Consider the following 17,396-nt stretch of genomic DNA (forward strand, 5'->3'; position numbering starts at 1 on the left):
GCCCTAACTGCCCCAAGGCACACTGGATTCCAGTCAGAAGTGCAAAGCCACTCTTCAACCCTTTGGGCACAAAGAAACACAGATTCCAGAAGACAGTACACACTATCTTCTAATATTTCCTAATATTCCAGGCATTTGGAAAACAGACTCCTTTTTAGAAGTTGCCATGATTTTTCTTGGCTTTTATTAGCATGTGTTAAAATCATATTATCCAAACACTAGAAGAAGAACATGTACTGTTCTGAATAAAGTGCTTAAGGAAAAATGCAACTTATTAAATTGGACATTCTTTTCTAGTTCATAAATTTTGGGTTACAATCAGGGCACAAAAGGAGAAACAGAATGCAGTAGTAGAGAGCAAGAAGCTTAGTTGAGAACCTGGGCGGTAGACACAAGACCATGACCCCTGCTTCCCACCTCCTTGCGACCGAGCACTGCACCTGTGTAAGCAGCAAACAGCTTTGTTTTAATAAATACATTTCCCTTCATTCATTCAAATCCAAAGTTAATTATCATAAAGCACTTTTTATTTGCCTACTGTTTTTGTTGTTGTTGTTGCAGGCAAGATTCATCCAGAGTTGGAAGTGTGAATATGCTACTTCATTGGGTCTTCAGCTTTCTAATACTATTTGTGTTCAAGATTGTCTCAGCATTCATTATTGGTTTCCTTATATTTACCTGTACTTTTTAGTGTCAGCACTAGAGTGTGTTGTGCTACAAACGTCAACTGAGAATATTTTTTCATTACTAGAAATAACAATGAGTGGGCCTAAGTAAGGCTTTATTCCCAATATATTAGGTTCTCTTGAAACTTTCGCTCACATTATCATTCTGCTATGTGCATAAAACCCATGTTCCTGTTACAATGGATTTTAAAATATGCAAAGTTCTGAAAAAAAATGACGTGGAAATTTCTGTGTTTGAATCTTGGGTGGTCATTCTGAGAAAAAGAAACACTGCATTAAGTGTTAAAAACATCATTTGCAATGAGTCAGATTTCAATCTCCTGAGGAAAGTGCAGGATGGTGATTGAGAGGCTGCAATGTGAACAACCCATCAGGAGTGGGCTGGTGGGTGGGCGTGGGGCCCTCAGTCGCACACACTCACCGCAAGCTCTGGATCGAAGGCCTCACATCCTGGCCTCGATGCCTCTGATCTTCTAGCAAAGGGAAAAGGAAGCTGGTTCTACCTTTAAATAGTCAAGAGCAAACTGTTGAGTTCACCAGGAAGCTGCCCCAGAAGCCAGAGTAGATGCTAAGGGTGGTTGAAGGGCTAAGCAGTACACACTATAAAAAGAAGTCATCTTCAGTCATCCTGGGGAGATTCCTTCCTCTGAGCTTGAGTCATTTTAGCTTCATGCAGGAAAAGAGCTTGGATCTTATTTGACAAAAGTACACCATTTAGCATTCCTGAGCAATTAGTATAAAATTTGCTGAGATAAGCTAAGAGAAAGACAGCTTTCTAAACTACCTTGTGTCCTTGCTTCTTTCCACAGATGTGTCTGTAGAACACTCTAGTTTCACAGTGATATGCTGTTTCAGGAAGCACAAAGTGATCTGACTTTGTTTCCAGGAAGTGACAACCTCCATTTAGTTAGAGCATAAAGTTCCATGCCTAAATTTTGCCAGAAGCCGCCACACCAATGCCAGGATTTAGGACAGTGCTCGGTCCACAGTTCCTGTTGGGGTGGCCCATTAGTCATGACTGGGCTTGCACTATCAGTAGTTAGTTAAGTTTCCCTTTGATGTTTTACAAAAACTATAGTGAGTCTGTCACCTCATTTCACTCCACTCCACCCTGTTCTTCTGACTTAGAAGCCTGAAAATGTATTAAAATAGGCTGAGAAAAGGCTCTGTACCTGCTAATATTGATGGCAGTAAGAGGCTAGCAGTGAGATGCTAGCTTACTACTTTGCACAGCACCATGTATAGTGCCTGTTATTCAGGCCAACTATAGCCAACTTTTTCTTTTTTTGTTTTTGTTTTTATAAAGAAAATCTATGTAAGTTGAGGTTCAGAAGTGCATATATTTTTTTTTTACTTACAAATATTCATCTGACCAAAATTCAACATAACCTTTATGGAACACTAAACAATTGTTTTGTTTTTAAAATAACATTTCATTCAAACTGTATATAATTCAGTAAAGTTTTTTATACAGCAAGCAATGCTTAAACCCTGGAAAATCTGTAGAAAAGAGATTTTCACACAAAATAAGAAAAGAAAAATCTGAGGTATCCCTCAACCACACATCCACTCATTTGGCTCACATGTACACACTCACACACACATACACACTCATTCATTCTCACTCACAAAGTGGCTGCAGCATAGGCAAAAAATTGTAGGTCCAAAGGAAAATAATTGATTGTTCTAATAAAGAGTCCAGGTAGCTCAGAAAAAAACAAAACAAAACACAGTCCTCTGAGGAAATTACTACCTCAAAAAATGTTCTCAAGATGAATGAGATCTAAGCCTACTAAATTGCTTTTGCAAAACAGCTCCCTGCAGTCCAAGGTGACTTGTGCAAATAGAAGGAATCAAATGAGGCTAGTTCCTGTACTTCCTTAAACAAGGACGTGGGGTGCTCGCATGTGCCCAGGCTTGCTCCCATCATGCCAGGTACTGTTGCAGTGCCGTCTTTGCCCTGAAATCATGAAATCACAAAGCTCCTGTTAGCCATCAGCTCAGAAATGTAACTGAAGAAAAAAAAAAAAAAAAAAAATCTGTGGCTCAATGATAGCAGTTGATGGGTCTTAAGAAGGCAGATTCCTTAGAGGAGATGGGGATGAGCCTAGTTGGACACTTTAAGGGTAGAGGGCTTCCGGCCCACCCTGGCTACATTCTTCTCCCTGTGCTTCTCTTGGACAGCTGTCCTTACCCTTAAACCTGCTGTAACTTGGTAACAATCTGTATTCTATGCTTATTCTTCCTTCATCACTGGCATATACTTGTGATGGATCTGAAAGTCCTTGTTTCCTCTTCCTGCCAAGAAGGACTTATTTGTGATGCACAACAGTAGGGGAGAACAATCAGGGTTCTGGGTGCTAAGAAGCAAAGAAATCTGACTGAGAAAAAGTGTTACATGGTAACAGAAGGTACAAGGAAGGAGCCAAGAGCCCATGGGATGAGGCTGTGTGTCAGGGTTCAAATGCCTCAGATCTGTGCAAGGTTGCAAGTTCCTTTTGTTCTGTTCATCACCCCTGACCTCAAGGATCAATGTGGGACATGGATCGTAAGTGGAAAAAAAGATAACTGGGTGAAGAGGAAAGGATGCAATATGACCAGTGCCTCAACCTACCCAATCCTTGTAAGAGTGACCTCCTTTGGGCTGATCCTAAGAATGCAATGGTGGGATTATCAAGTTGATGTTAGCAATGGTTTGCCTTTCTGGGTTACAGAAAGAAAAGATTAAAAGTTTCAGTTACTATCAATGATGCAAATAGTACCAAGTATACTGAGAAGCTGGATTCAAGTGTGGTTTCTATAATGAAGAAAATGGACTTAATTTACAGTTTTTAAACTGGTATATTAAGGAGTTTTCCAATTATGTAACACTCTATAAAAATGAAGATGTGGTTAGTCCAAACCATCTGAACAGAAAGTGCTACGTATGGAAAAGTGAGGTTCTATAAGGACATTTTCAGAAAGATTATCAATGATAGTAGAGGTACTTTTCTTTTCTTTTTTTTTGTTTGGTATTGGAGATTGAACTCAGGACCCTGTGCTTGCCGGGCAGGCACTTATGCCACTGAGCTATCTCCCCCATCCTCTTAATGACCATCTACCTGCCGCCTCATATCCATGAAAAAGCTAGAAAGAGCAGTTGTGTTGGAGGTGGGAACCCAAACCCCTGCAGACCAGAGGCCCTGTGACCTTACGATAGAGAACACTCATTAGTAATAGCTCAACTGTACGTGCTTGAAAGTCAAAGGATCATAAAGACTTAAAGACAAAAGGAACCTGAGACATGTCTGATTAGACATCATAATAAAATGTTACCTAAGTGTCTTCACTGAAATCCTGTATTACTGTTTGAAACCTCCATTCAAATTTCTTCCAGATCCTACTCAGTGGTTGATTATATGATTTCTATTTGATTATTGGGGGCTTAGAAACTATACCCCTATATCTTTCCGATAGGTGGTTTTGGAAAAAAGATTACCTTTTCTTAGATGGTCTTAATGCTGGATAGTTCTCACCTTGATTGTCTTCCCTCTCCTTTTTTTTTCTTTTCTCCTCCCTGTACCTACCCCACTTAAGGCTGGTGAGGCATTTCTTTTAGCATTCTAGATCACCTCATGAACTATTTTAAGTAGAACTGTTTTCAGAGTTCTACTGAAGTTCTGAAGAAGTATCAGAGAAAACCTCCAGTGAATGACATGGCTCTCAACCAGAAGTGGGCTGACAGAGCCTATCATCTAAGCCAGCAGCTGCAGGGGACAAGTTAGAGGATCCAACCCTCAAGTGAAAGTTTAAATCCTTTGCAGCTGGCCTTCATTTGCCTGATATCACACACTCATCTGACCAACAGCCTAGGGCTCCAGTTATTAAAGAATTTGTCTTCTGACTTACAGGACAGGAAATTTCAGGGAAGCTGAAGACCATCCTGCTCTGTGTGCCTCAGAAAGTATGGAATATCTGTTCATTTGAGGAACAGTTATAAGCACCTCCTCCCTTCAGCAGAGAAGACAGAACAAGCTGACAGCTGAGAAACAATGTGGTGTGTTCTGCAGGTGCAAAGGGAACATGGAGCGTTTCTAGCACAGCCTGTGTGGAGAGGAAGTAGGTCAAGCAAGGCTTTTGGAAGAAGTGACAGATTGATCTGAGACTTGAAGGATGAATGGCCATTGTCTTCCCATTTCCTTCCCTTGCTTTCAGGACACTTATGTGTCTAGGTCTCTTCTGATGCCACTGGTTGCTCCTGCCTTTTGCTGATCTTTTTCATCTTTCCCTACATGTGGGAGGGCCCCAGATCTATGCACTCCTTTTTCCTTTCATTCTTTTTTTTTTTTTTCTGTATTTAGTACAGGGTCTAGAGGGTCTCACTGCACAGATCAGATTCGTAGTGATCCTCCTGATTTCAGCCTCCCAAGAGCTGGGATTACAGGTGCATACCACCACACCCAGTCTCAGTTGCCCTCTTAGGGCACCCCAGGAGTGGGGCTGACACAGCACCCCCTGAGCCTGCCTAAGCAGGCACTTTAGTTTGCTGAACTATCTGGACAGCCCTCCTTTCACTTTTGCTCTTGCCTGGTGACTTGGGCAAACTTCAATGCTTAAAACACTTCCCAAATGTGTATCTCTCCCCCCACTCTCCCCTGAATCCAATGGATCTAACAAAATTGGCACATCCAAGTAAGAACTGTCAACTGTCCCTACTCCTCCTTTGTTCCTCACCATTTTTTAAAAAATTTTATTTATTTGTTTGTTTATTTATTTTATTTTGTGTGTGTGGCCAGCTCAGCCCACCAGGGGGCGGGGCTGGCTGGCATGTGGTGCTGGGGGATTGAACCGCAGTCCCTGTGCTTTGCTTAGCTTAGCTTGTTCTAAGTAGGTGCTTTAGACCACTGAGCCATCTCACCAGCCCGTTCCTCACCATTTTGGTGAACTGCAACATTCTCAACTCAGTTACTTGGGATAAAACTTAGGCATTTTCCTTCCCTCTTTTTTTAAATATCCTACATTGAGTCCCTGAGCAAATTTATCAGTTCTATCTTGAGGTTAAATTCTGAATTTCAGGCCGGCCAGATAGTTCAGTGGATTAAAGTGTCTGCTTAGGCAGACACAGGGAGCAGGGGCTGGGGTTCAATCCCCAGTTTGCTATGCTGGCCCCACCCCTGGGGAATGCTGAGATGGTGATTGAGACTGGGTGTGGTAGTGTATGCCTGTAATCCCAGTGCTTGGGAGGCTGAAAACAGGAGGATCACTACAAGTCCGAGCTGTGTAGTAAGACCCTGTACTAAATAAATTAAAAATAAATAAATTCTGAATTTCATTCTTCTTCAGTACTTCCACCAGGGCCACCCTCATCTTTACCTACATTTCTACATGCCTTTTAACTGGTTTCCCTGCCTCCCTTACTGCTCTACTATAGATGATTCTGTAGAAAGCCACCAAAGTGATCTTTTAAAAGTTCAAATCAGATAACGCCTCCTCTGCTCAACGTCTCTCTAGTGACTTCCTGTTAAACTCTGACTAAAGGCCCAAGTTGTTAGCACTACAGCCTACCAGGTTCTTCATGTTCTGGCTCCTTCACCTATGATTATGTGCTTCCTCATTATTTTTCTCTGGCCTCATTGCCTTTCTTGTATAGGTCTTTTCTCTAGGCATACCGAGTTCACTTCTGCCTCAAGGTTTTTGAATTTACTGTGTTGTCTACTTGGAATATTCTTCATGCAAATATGTATTGTGGCTTAGATGAAGAAAAAAGGACCCATAAAAGCCTCATGTGTTGGAAGGTGGCTAGATCAAGGAAGCAGTGGATAAATCCAATGATGAGTTCAGTAGCTAACAGTGCTCTTAGAGGTGGAGCCTGGTTGGAGGTGGGTCCCTGGGGGCATTTCCCTTCTCAGCTCCTTTCTCTCTCTGCTTCCTGGCTCACTGGGATGAATTGTGGTCTTCTGCTCTGGCTCTTTTCATCGTGCATTTTTGCTTTGGAACCTTCTGTCCATGACTACAACTGTGAGCTAAAATAAAACATTCTTCCTTAGGTTGATGTCAGGTACTGTGTCTCAGCTACTGGAAAGTGACTAAGATAGACACTGGCACAAGAAAAGTGGGTCATGGCTGTGCTTGCACTTGACACATTTTGGTTTATGGGAATTGTTTGGAAAGGTTTGGGGATACTGTCTAATGAAGCTGTAAGCACAGCTCCACAAGTAACACTGGTCAGAGCTCAGAAGTAGGACTCCACTGGCAGCTGTACTAAAGACCACATGTATCATACCCCACAAAAATTTGTCTTCATTTTGTCCATTTCCTGAGACTGACATTAAGGACAGTAGGCTAATTAATTTGTCACAGGAAACTTCAAAGCAACCTGACATTCAAGCTGTGTATGAGTATTGCTGGCTGCTTTTAGCCTGAGCAAATGGCACAGTCAAATAATTTGAAAAGTTTATAGTTTCATTGGAAAGGAAGCACCTGCAAAGTTGGAGACATGGGAGCATAGCTGCTAAAAATATTAGAATTAAAGAAGTCAAACAATATATCAGGACAATAAGAAAGATGGCTTGAGAGCATCTCAGAATAACCCTACCCTGCCCAGGCTAAAAGGTACACTGTAAAGATCTCATTTGGTGAGAGCCCTCTCTCCTCACAATCCACCTAACGAATTGGTTCCCAGGGATTTATTCTACTATGTTCAGACACTCAGAGGCCTTTGCAGCTATGGCTCTAGGGCACGAACACTGCTCAAGTTGGCAGCAAACCTTAGCATCATCTATGCAGTGATGGTTTTTCACACGTGCAAAATGTAATAGTTATAGGGTCAGGGAGGCTTCCACCCAGATTTCTGAAGTCCTGCAATGCCAAACAGTGTGCATTGGAGAGGGTAGTAGGTGAAGCTGTGAGAGTGAAGCCAAGAGTGCAGTGGAAAGCCTACAACATGGTGACGCCAGGAACTTGGATCATCTGCTAAAGACAGTCATACAGAGTGAGTGTAACCAGCTCAGGAAGACATGAGAGCTGCAATGGGCATTGCCTTAGGAATGTCTGAGCCCTTTGGAGTTCACATCTTAACAATCTGCTCCGTGTGGTGCACATGGAACCGTAAGATCTAATGTTTGCTCTGCTGGCTTTTGGTCTTAGTTTGGACCCATTTTTTTCTATATCCCTATTTTCTTTTCATAACAGGAATGTTTGCCCTATGCCACTGTAGGGTGGAAGTATTTAACTTTTTAAAAAAATTTTATAGGAACTCACAACTAAGGTTTGCCTTGTGTCTCAGAGGAGAGTTTGGATTTTTTTCTTTTCTTTTCTTTCTTTTTTTTTTTTTTTTGCAGAACTGGGGATTGAACTCAGGCCCTTGCGCTTGCCAGGGAAGCACTTATTCTACTGAGCCATCTCACCAGCCCAAGGATTTGGACTTTTAAAAGCACTGTTAAAACTGTTAAAGACTTTGGTAGCTCTTACAGATGACTAAATGAATTTTTACATAATAACCTCAACATAAATCTTCTGGAGGTCAGGGACAGAATACTGCAATTTAGATTAAAAAAAAAAAAATCCCTCAAAAGCTTCATGTATTTGGAAGGTAACTGAAGTATGGGGGCACTATACTCATCATAAGATTGATTCACTGATGAGTTATGTAGCTAAATGTGTGATAAAGGAAGTAGGACTTGATTGCAGGCAGGTTACTGGGGATACAACCCAGACGGGTGTATTCCCTCCCTGACTCCTCCCTTCTCACTGATTCCTGGCTGTCATGGGATAAGCAGCTGTCCTCTGCTCTACCCTCTTCACTATGCATTTCTGCCTCAGACCTTGCTAAAACCATGAGCTAAAATAAACCTGCTGTCTCTTAAGTTGTGGATACTGGGTAGCTGTCTCTCAGCACAAGGAAAATGACAAAGAAAACTCCTGTCTAGCAGACTCTTGCACTTCCCATCCAAGTTTGTGATTAGTCACATCCTCAGAGAGGTCTTTACTAACTCAACCATATAGAAACTAGTATTTGCTTATTTAATTTCCCTACTCTGTCCTATTTTTCTTCATGGTACTTGATACTGTCTTACATATTCATTTGCTTATTGTCTTATATACTGAATTAAAATTCCATGAGAGCAAGGACTTCACTAAGTTTGTTCACCATTGTATCTCTAAAACCTAAAATAGTGAGGGTAGGTAAATAGGGCAGCAGGAAAAAAAAAAAAAAAGTCTGTTGAATGAATGGATACTTGGAGAGGAGAGGGCTGGATGGTAAATCACATAGAACAGAATGTATAAGCACCTAAAGATTTTATAATTGAAGCAGGCAAGTATGGCTGGAGTACAGAGTTATTACTGGGGTGTGGGCAGACATGAGGGCTGGGGAATGAGAAGGCCAGAGCCAGATCCTACAAGGCTAAGTCTGGAACAAAAATCTGATGTTCCCTGCTATTACACATGGAAGTAATTCCTTGGAACAGGAATATGAAGGTTGTTCCAAGACAGTACACACAACTAGAAGGAACATTTTCCACTATTCTGAATTTATCTGGGTCTCTGACTATAACTCTTGCCCTTTCCATGACACATAAGCTTTTTGAGAATGGGGTTGTTTAGTAGTTACTACTACATCACCAGTTGCAGGGCTGGGCTGGTACAGGGCAGTGTGCAGTGAAGTTTTGAACAAATAAAAAAAAATTTTTTTTTAATGTATTTTAGTATAGGGTCTACAGAGTCTCACTATGCAGATAGGAATGCAGTGATTCTCCTGATTTCAGCCTCCCAAGTGCTGGAATTACAGGCACGCACCACCATGGCCAGTCTCAATCGCCATTTCAGTGCTTCCCGGGATCAGGGCCAGCATGGCAGGCCAGGGATTGAACCCTGGCCACTGCGCTCTGCGTAAGCAGGCGCTTTAGTCTGCTGAGCTATCTGGCCAGCCCCAAGTCAATGTTTCTGATATTAGTCTTTCTGATTTTCAGAAAGACACTGATTACTATTCTAATGATCAAAAGAAGGAAAGAGGATGGTACCTGCATCTTCTCCAGCTACCCACTAAGACGGCCCAGACATGTGTTAATAAGACTTTAATAAGTAGACTTTAATAATTTGGTAATTGTTAGTTTACATCTCACTCAAATGACACAGTTGGCTCACAGGATACTAAGAAATTCAGAATTGAAAAGATTCTAGAATATTTGAATTAGTAAGGAATTAAAAACACTTCATAAAAAAATCCAACATAGCCCAAAGCAAGGCTCTTTCATTTTGGTACTCACTTGTCACAAAGGTTTGTATCTGGTGACTGACTCAGTTTGTGTAGAATATCTACGATGCCCATGTCTCGTAATTTATCCTGACGTTCTTGTGAACCTAAAAGATTAAAGCTACCTGGTTACTAGGAACATGATGCAGACAGGTACTCTCTTAGCCCTCCTTCCTATAGTCCATATCCTGAATTCTGCTGCTAGACTCATAGACTAGAGAATCAAAATCTTTAGCCTAACATAAAGCCTTTTGTCACCAGGCCTCACCTTTGTCACTTCTTTCAAAACATATAGCCCTGGCCATGCCAGACATCTTCTCTTATAAAGATGTCCTGTTTTCCCCTCTATTGTCTCTTGCTTCTTTCCTCCAAACACTTCTTGGTTTGCACAAGGGGCAGCTCCAATTCATACTGCTCTGTTTCCCCAACAAGACCAAGACCTTGAGACCTGGCTTTGTATGTCTGGCACAGAGATTCTGCTTGGTATCTAGCCCCATGAGTTGAATCTAATTTCATCTCTTTCCACTTTGTTCTGGACACAAGCACCAAATACAGTCAGTCCCCTGGAGTTTTTCTTCCCCACTGAAGACCCTACAGTGATCATCCATACACCACTCTCCCTTTAGACCTAGGGAACCCAAAATCCCTATGGACAGAGTTCAGACTCCAAGGTGATTTCACTGCCACTAGCCCACCACAGAGATCCCCTATTGGCCTCTACCTGCCTGACTATATTGGAATCACTTGGAAATCACTGTGTCTGGGCCACCCTGAGACAGTCTAACTCCCAAGGTGATTCTAGTATTTGGCCCAAGTGGAAGAGTTTTGATCATTACAGACCAGCTCCTTCATGAGGAAGACTACCTCTCACTCATGAATGCACTTCTCCTTTATTCTTGTTTGTGCATAGTTCCCAAATGTGCCCTTTATGCTTATCATAAAAGGCCCATCCTTCCTCTGTCCCTTCATCATCTTCACGTAACTGAGCGTCTTCTGCATCAGCTTTCCTAATGCAGGGACTGTCACTTGCTTCTCCAAGGTGGGAGCTCAGCCCAGGTGATTTGAGATAGTCACACTGATTCTCAAGCCATAGTATGTCTACAAGGTGGTAGGGACAGGTAGTCCATTGATGGGAACTCTACTTAGGCTTAATTCCTTGCCTTTGTGAGACTGTCTTCCCATGATTTTCCTCAGAACAAATCTCACCAATCTCTTACCTTCTTCTTCATTCCATATAAGATTTGATATGCAAAACATAGCGGCAAGCTGCAGCTTGACATGTGAATGACCCTATCAATGCAGAAAAGGAATAAAAGTCAAAATGGAGGTAATCTTACTTTAGACCTCGCTCCCCTACTTTTAGTAATGTATCATGGGTAGTTCTAATAGTATGGAGCAGAACCCACAAATTCATGTCATGAGAAGCTTTGAAGTTAACATTAATAAGTGTGAAGGCTGGGCTACAAACAACAACACTGACAGGTTGGCTGGTCTGGCAGATTAGGGACTGCAAGATTTGTCAAAAGACATTCAAATATCAATCTAAATAAAACCTCTAGCTGAACAAAATACCTTTAAGATCATAGAGGTAATATGCAATTTATAACTTAATTAGTGCACATGGAAACAATGGCCTGTGACAATTCTATGCTTCTGACTTAGGTTATGCTTTTAGGTCACTTGCAGTCAAATTGGCTTCATTCAGATTTGTAAACTACTGTGTATTTTATTTAACAGGATCCAATAACTCTTTGAGAAAGAAAGTGAAGATATGATCAGGAAGTTCTATAACAACTGGTCTTTCACACACAGTTTACTCTCCTAACTTTACTTGCTGAAATTAAGAGTTATAGAATATGTTCAGTTTCTTTATTTCTATAAGCGTATGCCCCAAAACTATCAAATCTCTACTTGACTTATGAAATATTACAAGTATCAAATGTTGCCAATGACTGAGCAAGCTCCTTTCCTTTTCTTCTAAAACATAACCCTGGTTTATTTTTCTTTATGAAAGCATAATCATCTCTGGTTATGTAGGATCACTTATGCATGTAAAGTACTTTGTCCTAAATGAAAGAGGACCTGATAGGAAATCAATCCCTGCTAGTCAATTAAAAAACACTTTCTAGTATATTTAAATAATTTATGAGAATCTGACATAATTAATATCAATTATATGACATGCTTAATAGTTTCCTTTTTTATTTTCTTTATTTTTTTGAGGCAGGGTCTTACTCTGTAGTTCAGGATGGCCCAGGCTGGCCTCAAATTTGTGATCCTCCTGCCTCAGCTTCCCAAGTGCTAGAATTATAGGAATGTGCCATAGTGCCCAATGTCAAGTTTCTTGAAGGCTAAGATAGACTTATCTTCTAACAGACTATACATCTCTACCAAGAAGACACAAAGGAATGGATGTAGTTCCTTCCCTTAAAATTCTAAGGTTAGTGATTTTTCTACCTGGCAACAGTTTTAAAGAGATTTCAAATTTGGGCCTGATTAAGACAACACTGAATAAGGCTTATCATCTGTTCTCAGCCTCAGGCTATCAGTAAGTATAATGTATAAAGGGAATATGTGAGCTTGTATATCCTTTGTAAGAAGTAGTTTCTACATATAAGTTTATTTATTATTTATTCAAAAAATTGGATGGTTCGAGATAGCTTAGCAATCTAAAGTACCTGCTTAGGCAAGCGCAGGGACCAAGGTTTGATCCTAGCACCACATGCTGTACCAGCCCTGCCCCCAGGGTGGGCTTAGCAGGCCACAATAAATAAATAAATAAATAAATAAATAAATAAATATTGGATGGTGGAGGGTTGGGAACTTAATTTTGGTTGAGTACACAGATAATTATCTGTTTGAAAGAGAGAATATACACATATACATATTTTATATATATATATATATATATATATATATATATATATATATATATAATCAATCATGTACTCATAGTGATCTTCCTGTTTTTAGCCTTCCCAGTGCTGGGATTACAGACATACACCACCACACTAGGTCTCAGTGGTATACCAGCTCAGGTATACCAGCTCGGTATACCTGGGGAGGGGGCGGCGCAGCATGGCATATGGTGCCAGGATCATAACCTGGACCCTGCGCTTGCCTAAGCAGGCACTTAAGTCTGCTGAGCTATCTCACTGGCCCTAAAAGAAATCATATTTAACAGACTTAAAAAACAGACAGTTAAAAACCAAAATGGAACAGACAGTTGTCAGATACACAAAAATCAAAAGATTAGGGGTTCCAAGAAGAAGGAAAAGTTCTCAAAATGATCTGATGTAGAAAACAGCTACATGTTCAGAGAAGGTGGCATGACGAAACTGTGGGTTCTTTGTAAGGCAGAGTAGGGACTCTGGATTTCATTCTGAGTTCAGAGGAAGCCCCTGAAGAATTTGTACAGTGGCGGTACAAGATTTGATTCATACTTTTAGAAGATCACTTTGGCTGAAGGGAGTGGTGTAACAGTGAAGAAGTGCTACTATATAGTCAGTGAGGTGCAAGGTACTATGGCTTGGACCAGGGAGGGGAACAGTGGAGATGTAAAGAAGAGAACAAACTCAAGAGCAGTTTTGGATGAAAGGCTTAAGGACCTGTTGATAAACTGATGAGGAGACAGAGGCAGAAAAATCAAGAGACCATCAAGTTTCAGCAGTGGGGTAGATGGAACTATACTGAACAAGAAAAACCAGGAAATGAGACATTTAAATTTAGGGGTTTATTTAAGAATTAATTGTAAAACATCAAACTTGAAAGCTATTAGCCACATGAAGATACTGAAAAGGCAGGAGGATATATGAGAATTTTTAAAAATCCTGATGGCTCCCCGGTTCTGCAAAAAAATAAAAAAATAAAAATCCTGATGGCCAGGCTACAGTCCTACAACCTATTATATTAGTGTCTTGGGTGGGAGACGACAAGGCTATAGTTTTTGAAAGTTTATTCTAACAGGTTCTACTGTGAAAGTAAGATTGTGAACCAGGATCTCAGGGCCACATGTATGAAATAACAGGAGTAAGTAAGGAGGTATGATGCCATGGAAGCCAAGAGACATGAATGCTTCCAGGAAGAAAAGGTCAACTGTATTGAAGTCAACTTTCAGTGGGATAACAAAGAAGAGACGATTTATCCTTTGGATTTGGCATCATCGATGTTACTGCTAACCCCAACTAGGAGTTTCACCTGAGGGATGGGGAATGAAGGCTAGATGAGGTAGGTTAAAGAGTGATCTTAGAAGTAAGAGAGGAGATAGCATGTCTAGAAGATGCTTTTAAGAACCTAACCTTGAACACCGGCAGACAAATAGGTGTATCTCAATGAGAATGGGAGCTTAATGAGAACTTTCGTGTTTTGTGTTCGGTAGTACTGGATCAGACCTCTTGCATGTCAGTCAATTGTTATACTACTTATAAGAAGACTTTTAAGAGATAAAAAACACACTGCGTGGCTCTGGAATTGCAAAAATAGGGACTTCATGGTTAAAGCACTACCTTTTCACTGAACAAATATTTATTGAGCATGCACTAAGGGCCAAGCACTGTACAAGGTATTGGATAAAAAAACCCCACAAGCTGAGACAGTCCCTGCTCTCATAGAATTTATATTTGGTAGAGATACTTTGTAGACCCATAAAGATATGGCAGTATAATTGAGCTAAGTGCTCTGAAAGAAGGAAGGAAACAATCTATACAGTAACAAAAATAATGTAAATAGGTAGGAGTCCAGAGAGGAAGTGTCGGTTCAACTGTGCTCTGAAGGATGAGAAGGAGGAGGGATTGAAATATAGCCAGAGGCACTAGCATGTGTGAAGGTCTCGTGCGCATGGTCTCACTGAAGAACTAAAAGAGGCTAGTGTAGTGAAAAAAAAGGAAGAGAGGAACAAGATGAGTTGGGGATATAGATGGTTTATGTCATATGGTATGTGACAGGCAACATTAAAGACATGGGACATAGATTTGACTCAAGAGGGAGCTAATGAAGAATTTCAGCTCTTATTCTTTTAAAACAAAAAGCTGAGGTCATCACTAAAGTGATAAGGGAGTGAAGAGGTTAAGTTTAAAGAATGAAGTGAGGAGAAGAACCTATGCTTGTGGAGAACAAAGGCTGCAACTTACTAGAGACTCACCGAAGCGTCTTTCAGGGCTAAGGTGCCCATCTGGGTTTTGCAGTGAACCACTTAGCCTGGTTCTGTGCCTTCCTCCATGATTGCTGACTTTGAGAGGGCAGGCAGAGAAGACAGGTTGGTGGTGGGAGAGATAAGGAAGGGTTATTTCATGGTTAGAATTCTGCTCAGAGACTGACAAAATAAAAAAAGGAGTGTCTGATACTCAGATTTAGGCAATGAGCGGTTTTGGGCAATGATATAATGCATAGTACGGTCACAGCAGTAGGTGGCAGGTTGTGTTTGGGAGCAAACAGGTCAAAGAACGATGGTGCTTGAGTAAGAGGGAGGCAAGCAGCCCAAGACTAGGGTAGGGAGTGGAATGGTAGGCGGAAATGTCACCAATAGCCTGAGCTTCACATATTTCTTTTTTCCAGTTTCTTCAGGATGGAAGAGTTCCTTAAATCTATTATTGGACAGTTTACTCTTTTTAAAATATATGCTCAATCTGTTTTAAGACAATAGTTCTACAGTCCCTGTCTTCTAAAGCGGCAATCACTAAAGCTTACCATGTAATATTTGATTTTCTGCAGGATGTCATCATTGGTCATAATAAGTTCTTTTGCTGTTGTTCCATCGGCTATGTTGGCTAGGATACATAGCGTCTGGAAAAGAACAAAGAGCAGCAATTAAGAAAGCTCTGGGATCCCCAGAGCCTGGGCAGTGCAAGGATGCCTGGAGGTGCATGGATGCTCACAGATTCCACTACAGATAACCTACTTATCACCTCCTGGCACTGCCTAAAGTAATACCCAATACCTTAGACAAGAGAACCCAACCTCTCCCAGGTTGTTGCTGAGCATTATTAACCCATAGCCAAGTAAAGCCAAAGTACTATGCAGGTCTTACTAGCATAGAAATAAAAAAGAAAATTAATGTTACTCTTTGGTTTTTTTGAAAACATCATTTCTATGGGAAACTCATGGGTAACCCACAGGTTTCTTCAAAGATGTAGTGTTTCTAGTAGAAATTCCATGGGTAGCACAGCTCCTTCCCAACCCTAGGCCTCTGCTGCTACACACACTGAAGCTTACAACCTTTGGCTAAAGGCCTACCCTGTCCACCAGTTACTGGACACATATAGGAAAAGGATGCAAAATGTACACATGAGCTCAGCTCAGGCCATCCTGATATGGAGAATGGAGGGAGTCCGTCCTGGCTGGCAAGATGATATATATTGAGAATAATTACAATGGGGATAGGGGTTTCTCCTCAGAGGAAGTGATTGTTCTTGTCAGATGCTTCATTTTCACTAGACAAGCCAGTGGCAAGGACTAAAATGAAGGTGGAGAGATAGGGTGAGGTAATGCCAGATTTAGCAATGCTAGCCCATGCCAATGCAATGTTAGCAATCCAATAAAAATTTACTATCTGTCATGTGCTGCTGGGTATCAGGGTGCACAAGGAAGACATGCTCCCTGGCTCTGAAGCCATTGCATAGGCAATTAAAGTTCACTGAGGAGTGATTAAAGTAAAAATAGAGAACCAAAAAGGCAGGAAGTAAAAAAGCACTTGCTGTTTATTGTAAGGGTCAGAGTAGGCTTCTTAAGGAAGTAACCCCGAGTTCCGAGGAAGTTAGCAAACACTCAAAGATAGGAATGAGATGTGAGATAAGGTATAGACCTAAATATTTTCCTAACTATTAAAAAAATAGGGTCTTGCTATGTTGCCCAGGGTGGCTTGGAACTGGCATTCTCCTGTCTCAGCCTTAAGTTGCTCAGATATGGTGTGTGCCACTCTGCCTGGATTAATTTTCTCGGACTTTAATCCTTTTCTATGTAAGACTTCAGCTAACAGAACTAACTAATGAAACTGTTTTTTACTATGCCCTAAATACTCAAATTTCCTAGAGGATATATAGTTTTATTTCTAGAGATTAACACACACTTTTTCATCCATTCCTCAGGTGAAGGGCATCTTGGTTGTTTCTAAGATTTGGCTATCACAAATTGTGGTGCTATAAACACAGGTACACATATATCACTATGATATGAGGTTTTCAGTTCCTCTGGGAAAATTCCCAGTAGGGGGATAGCTGGCTTGAATGGGATTTCCAGTCCTAGTTTTTTAAGGAGTCTCTACACAGATTTCCATAATGGTTGCACCAGTCTACATTCCCACCAGCAGTGGAGAAGGGTTCCTTTTTCCCAACAGCCTCTCCAACATTTGTTGTAGTTGATTTATTTATGACAGTCATTCTTTCTGGGGTGAGATGGTATCTCAGTGTTGTTTTAATTTGTATTTCACAAATGGCTAGTGATATGGAGCATTTTTTCATATATTTATTCGCTTCTTTAATTTT

At 40.9% G+C, this 17,396-nt stretch overlaps 1 protein-coding gene across 3 annotated transcripts in view; it reads right to left on the reverse strand.

Moving 5' to 3' along the window:
* Nucleotides 1-546: 546 nt before the first annotated feature.
* The window catches only part of Armc8 (armadillo repeat containing 8), a 105,188-nt gene continuing 88,338 nt past the window's right edge, over nt 547-17,396 (reverse strand). For all 3 annotated transcript variants that reach the window (XM_004624982.2, XM_023704991.1, XM_023704987.1), the window contains 4 exons: nt 15,604-15,699; nt 11,136-11,208; nt 9,932-10,025; nt 547-2,646 (listed from right to left, as the gene is read on the reverse strand). In XM_004624982.2, coding sequence (XP_004625039.1) covers nt 2,613-2,646; nt 9,932-10,025; nt 11,136-11,208; nt 15,604-15,699 — 297 coding nt within the window. In that variant the 3' untranslated portion in view covers nt 547-2,612. The remainder of the gene's footprint in view (nt 2,647-9,931; nt 10,026-11,135; nt 11,209-15,603; nt 15,700-17,396) is intronic.

The sequence above is a fragment of the Octodon degus genome, unplaced genomic scaffold (assembly GCF_000260255.1).
Source record: "Octodon degus isolate 3935 unplaced genomic scaffold, OctDeg1.0 scaffold00008, whole genome shotgun sequence".
In the NCBI taxonomy this organism is placed as follows: domain Eukaryota; kingdom Metazoa; phylum Chordata; class Mammalia; order Rodentia; family Octodontidae; genus Octodon; species Octodon degus.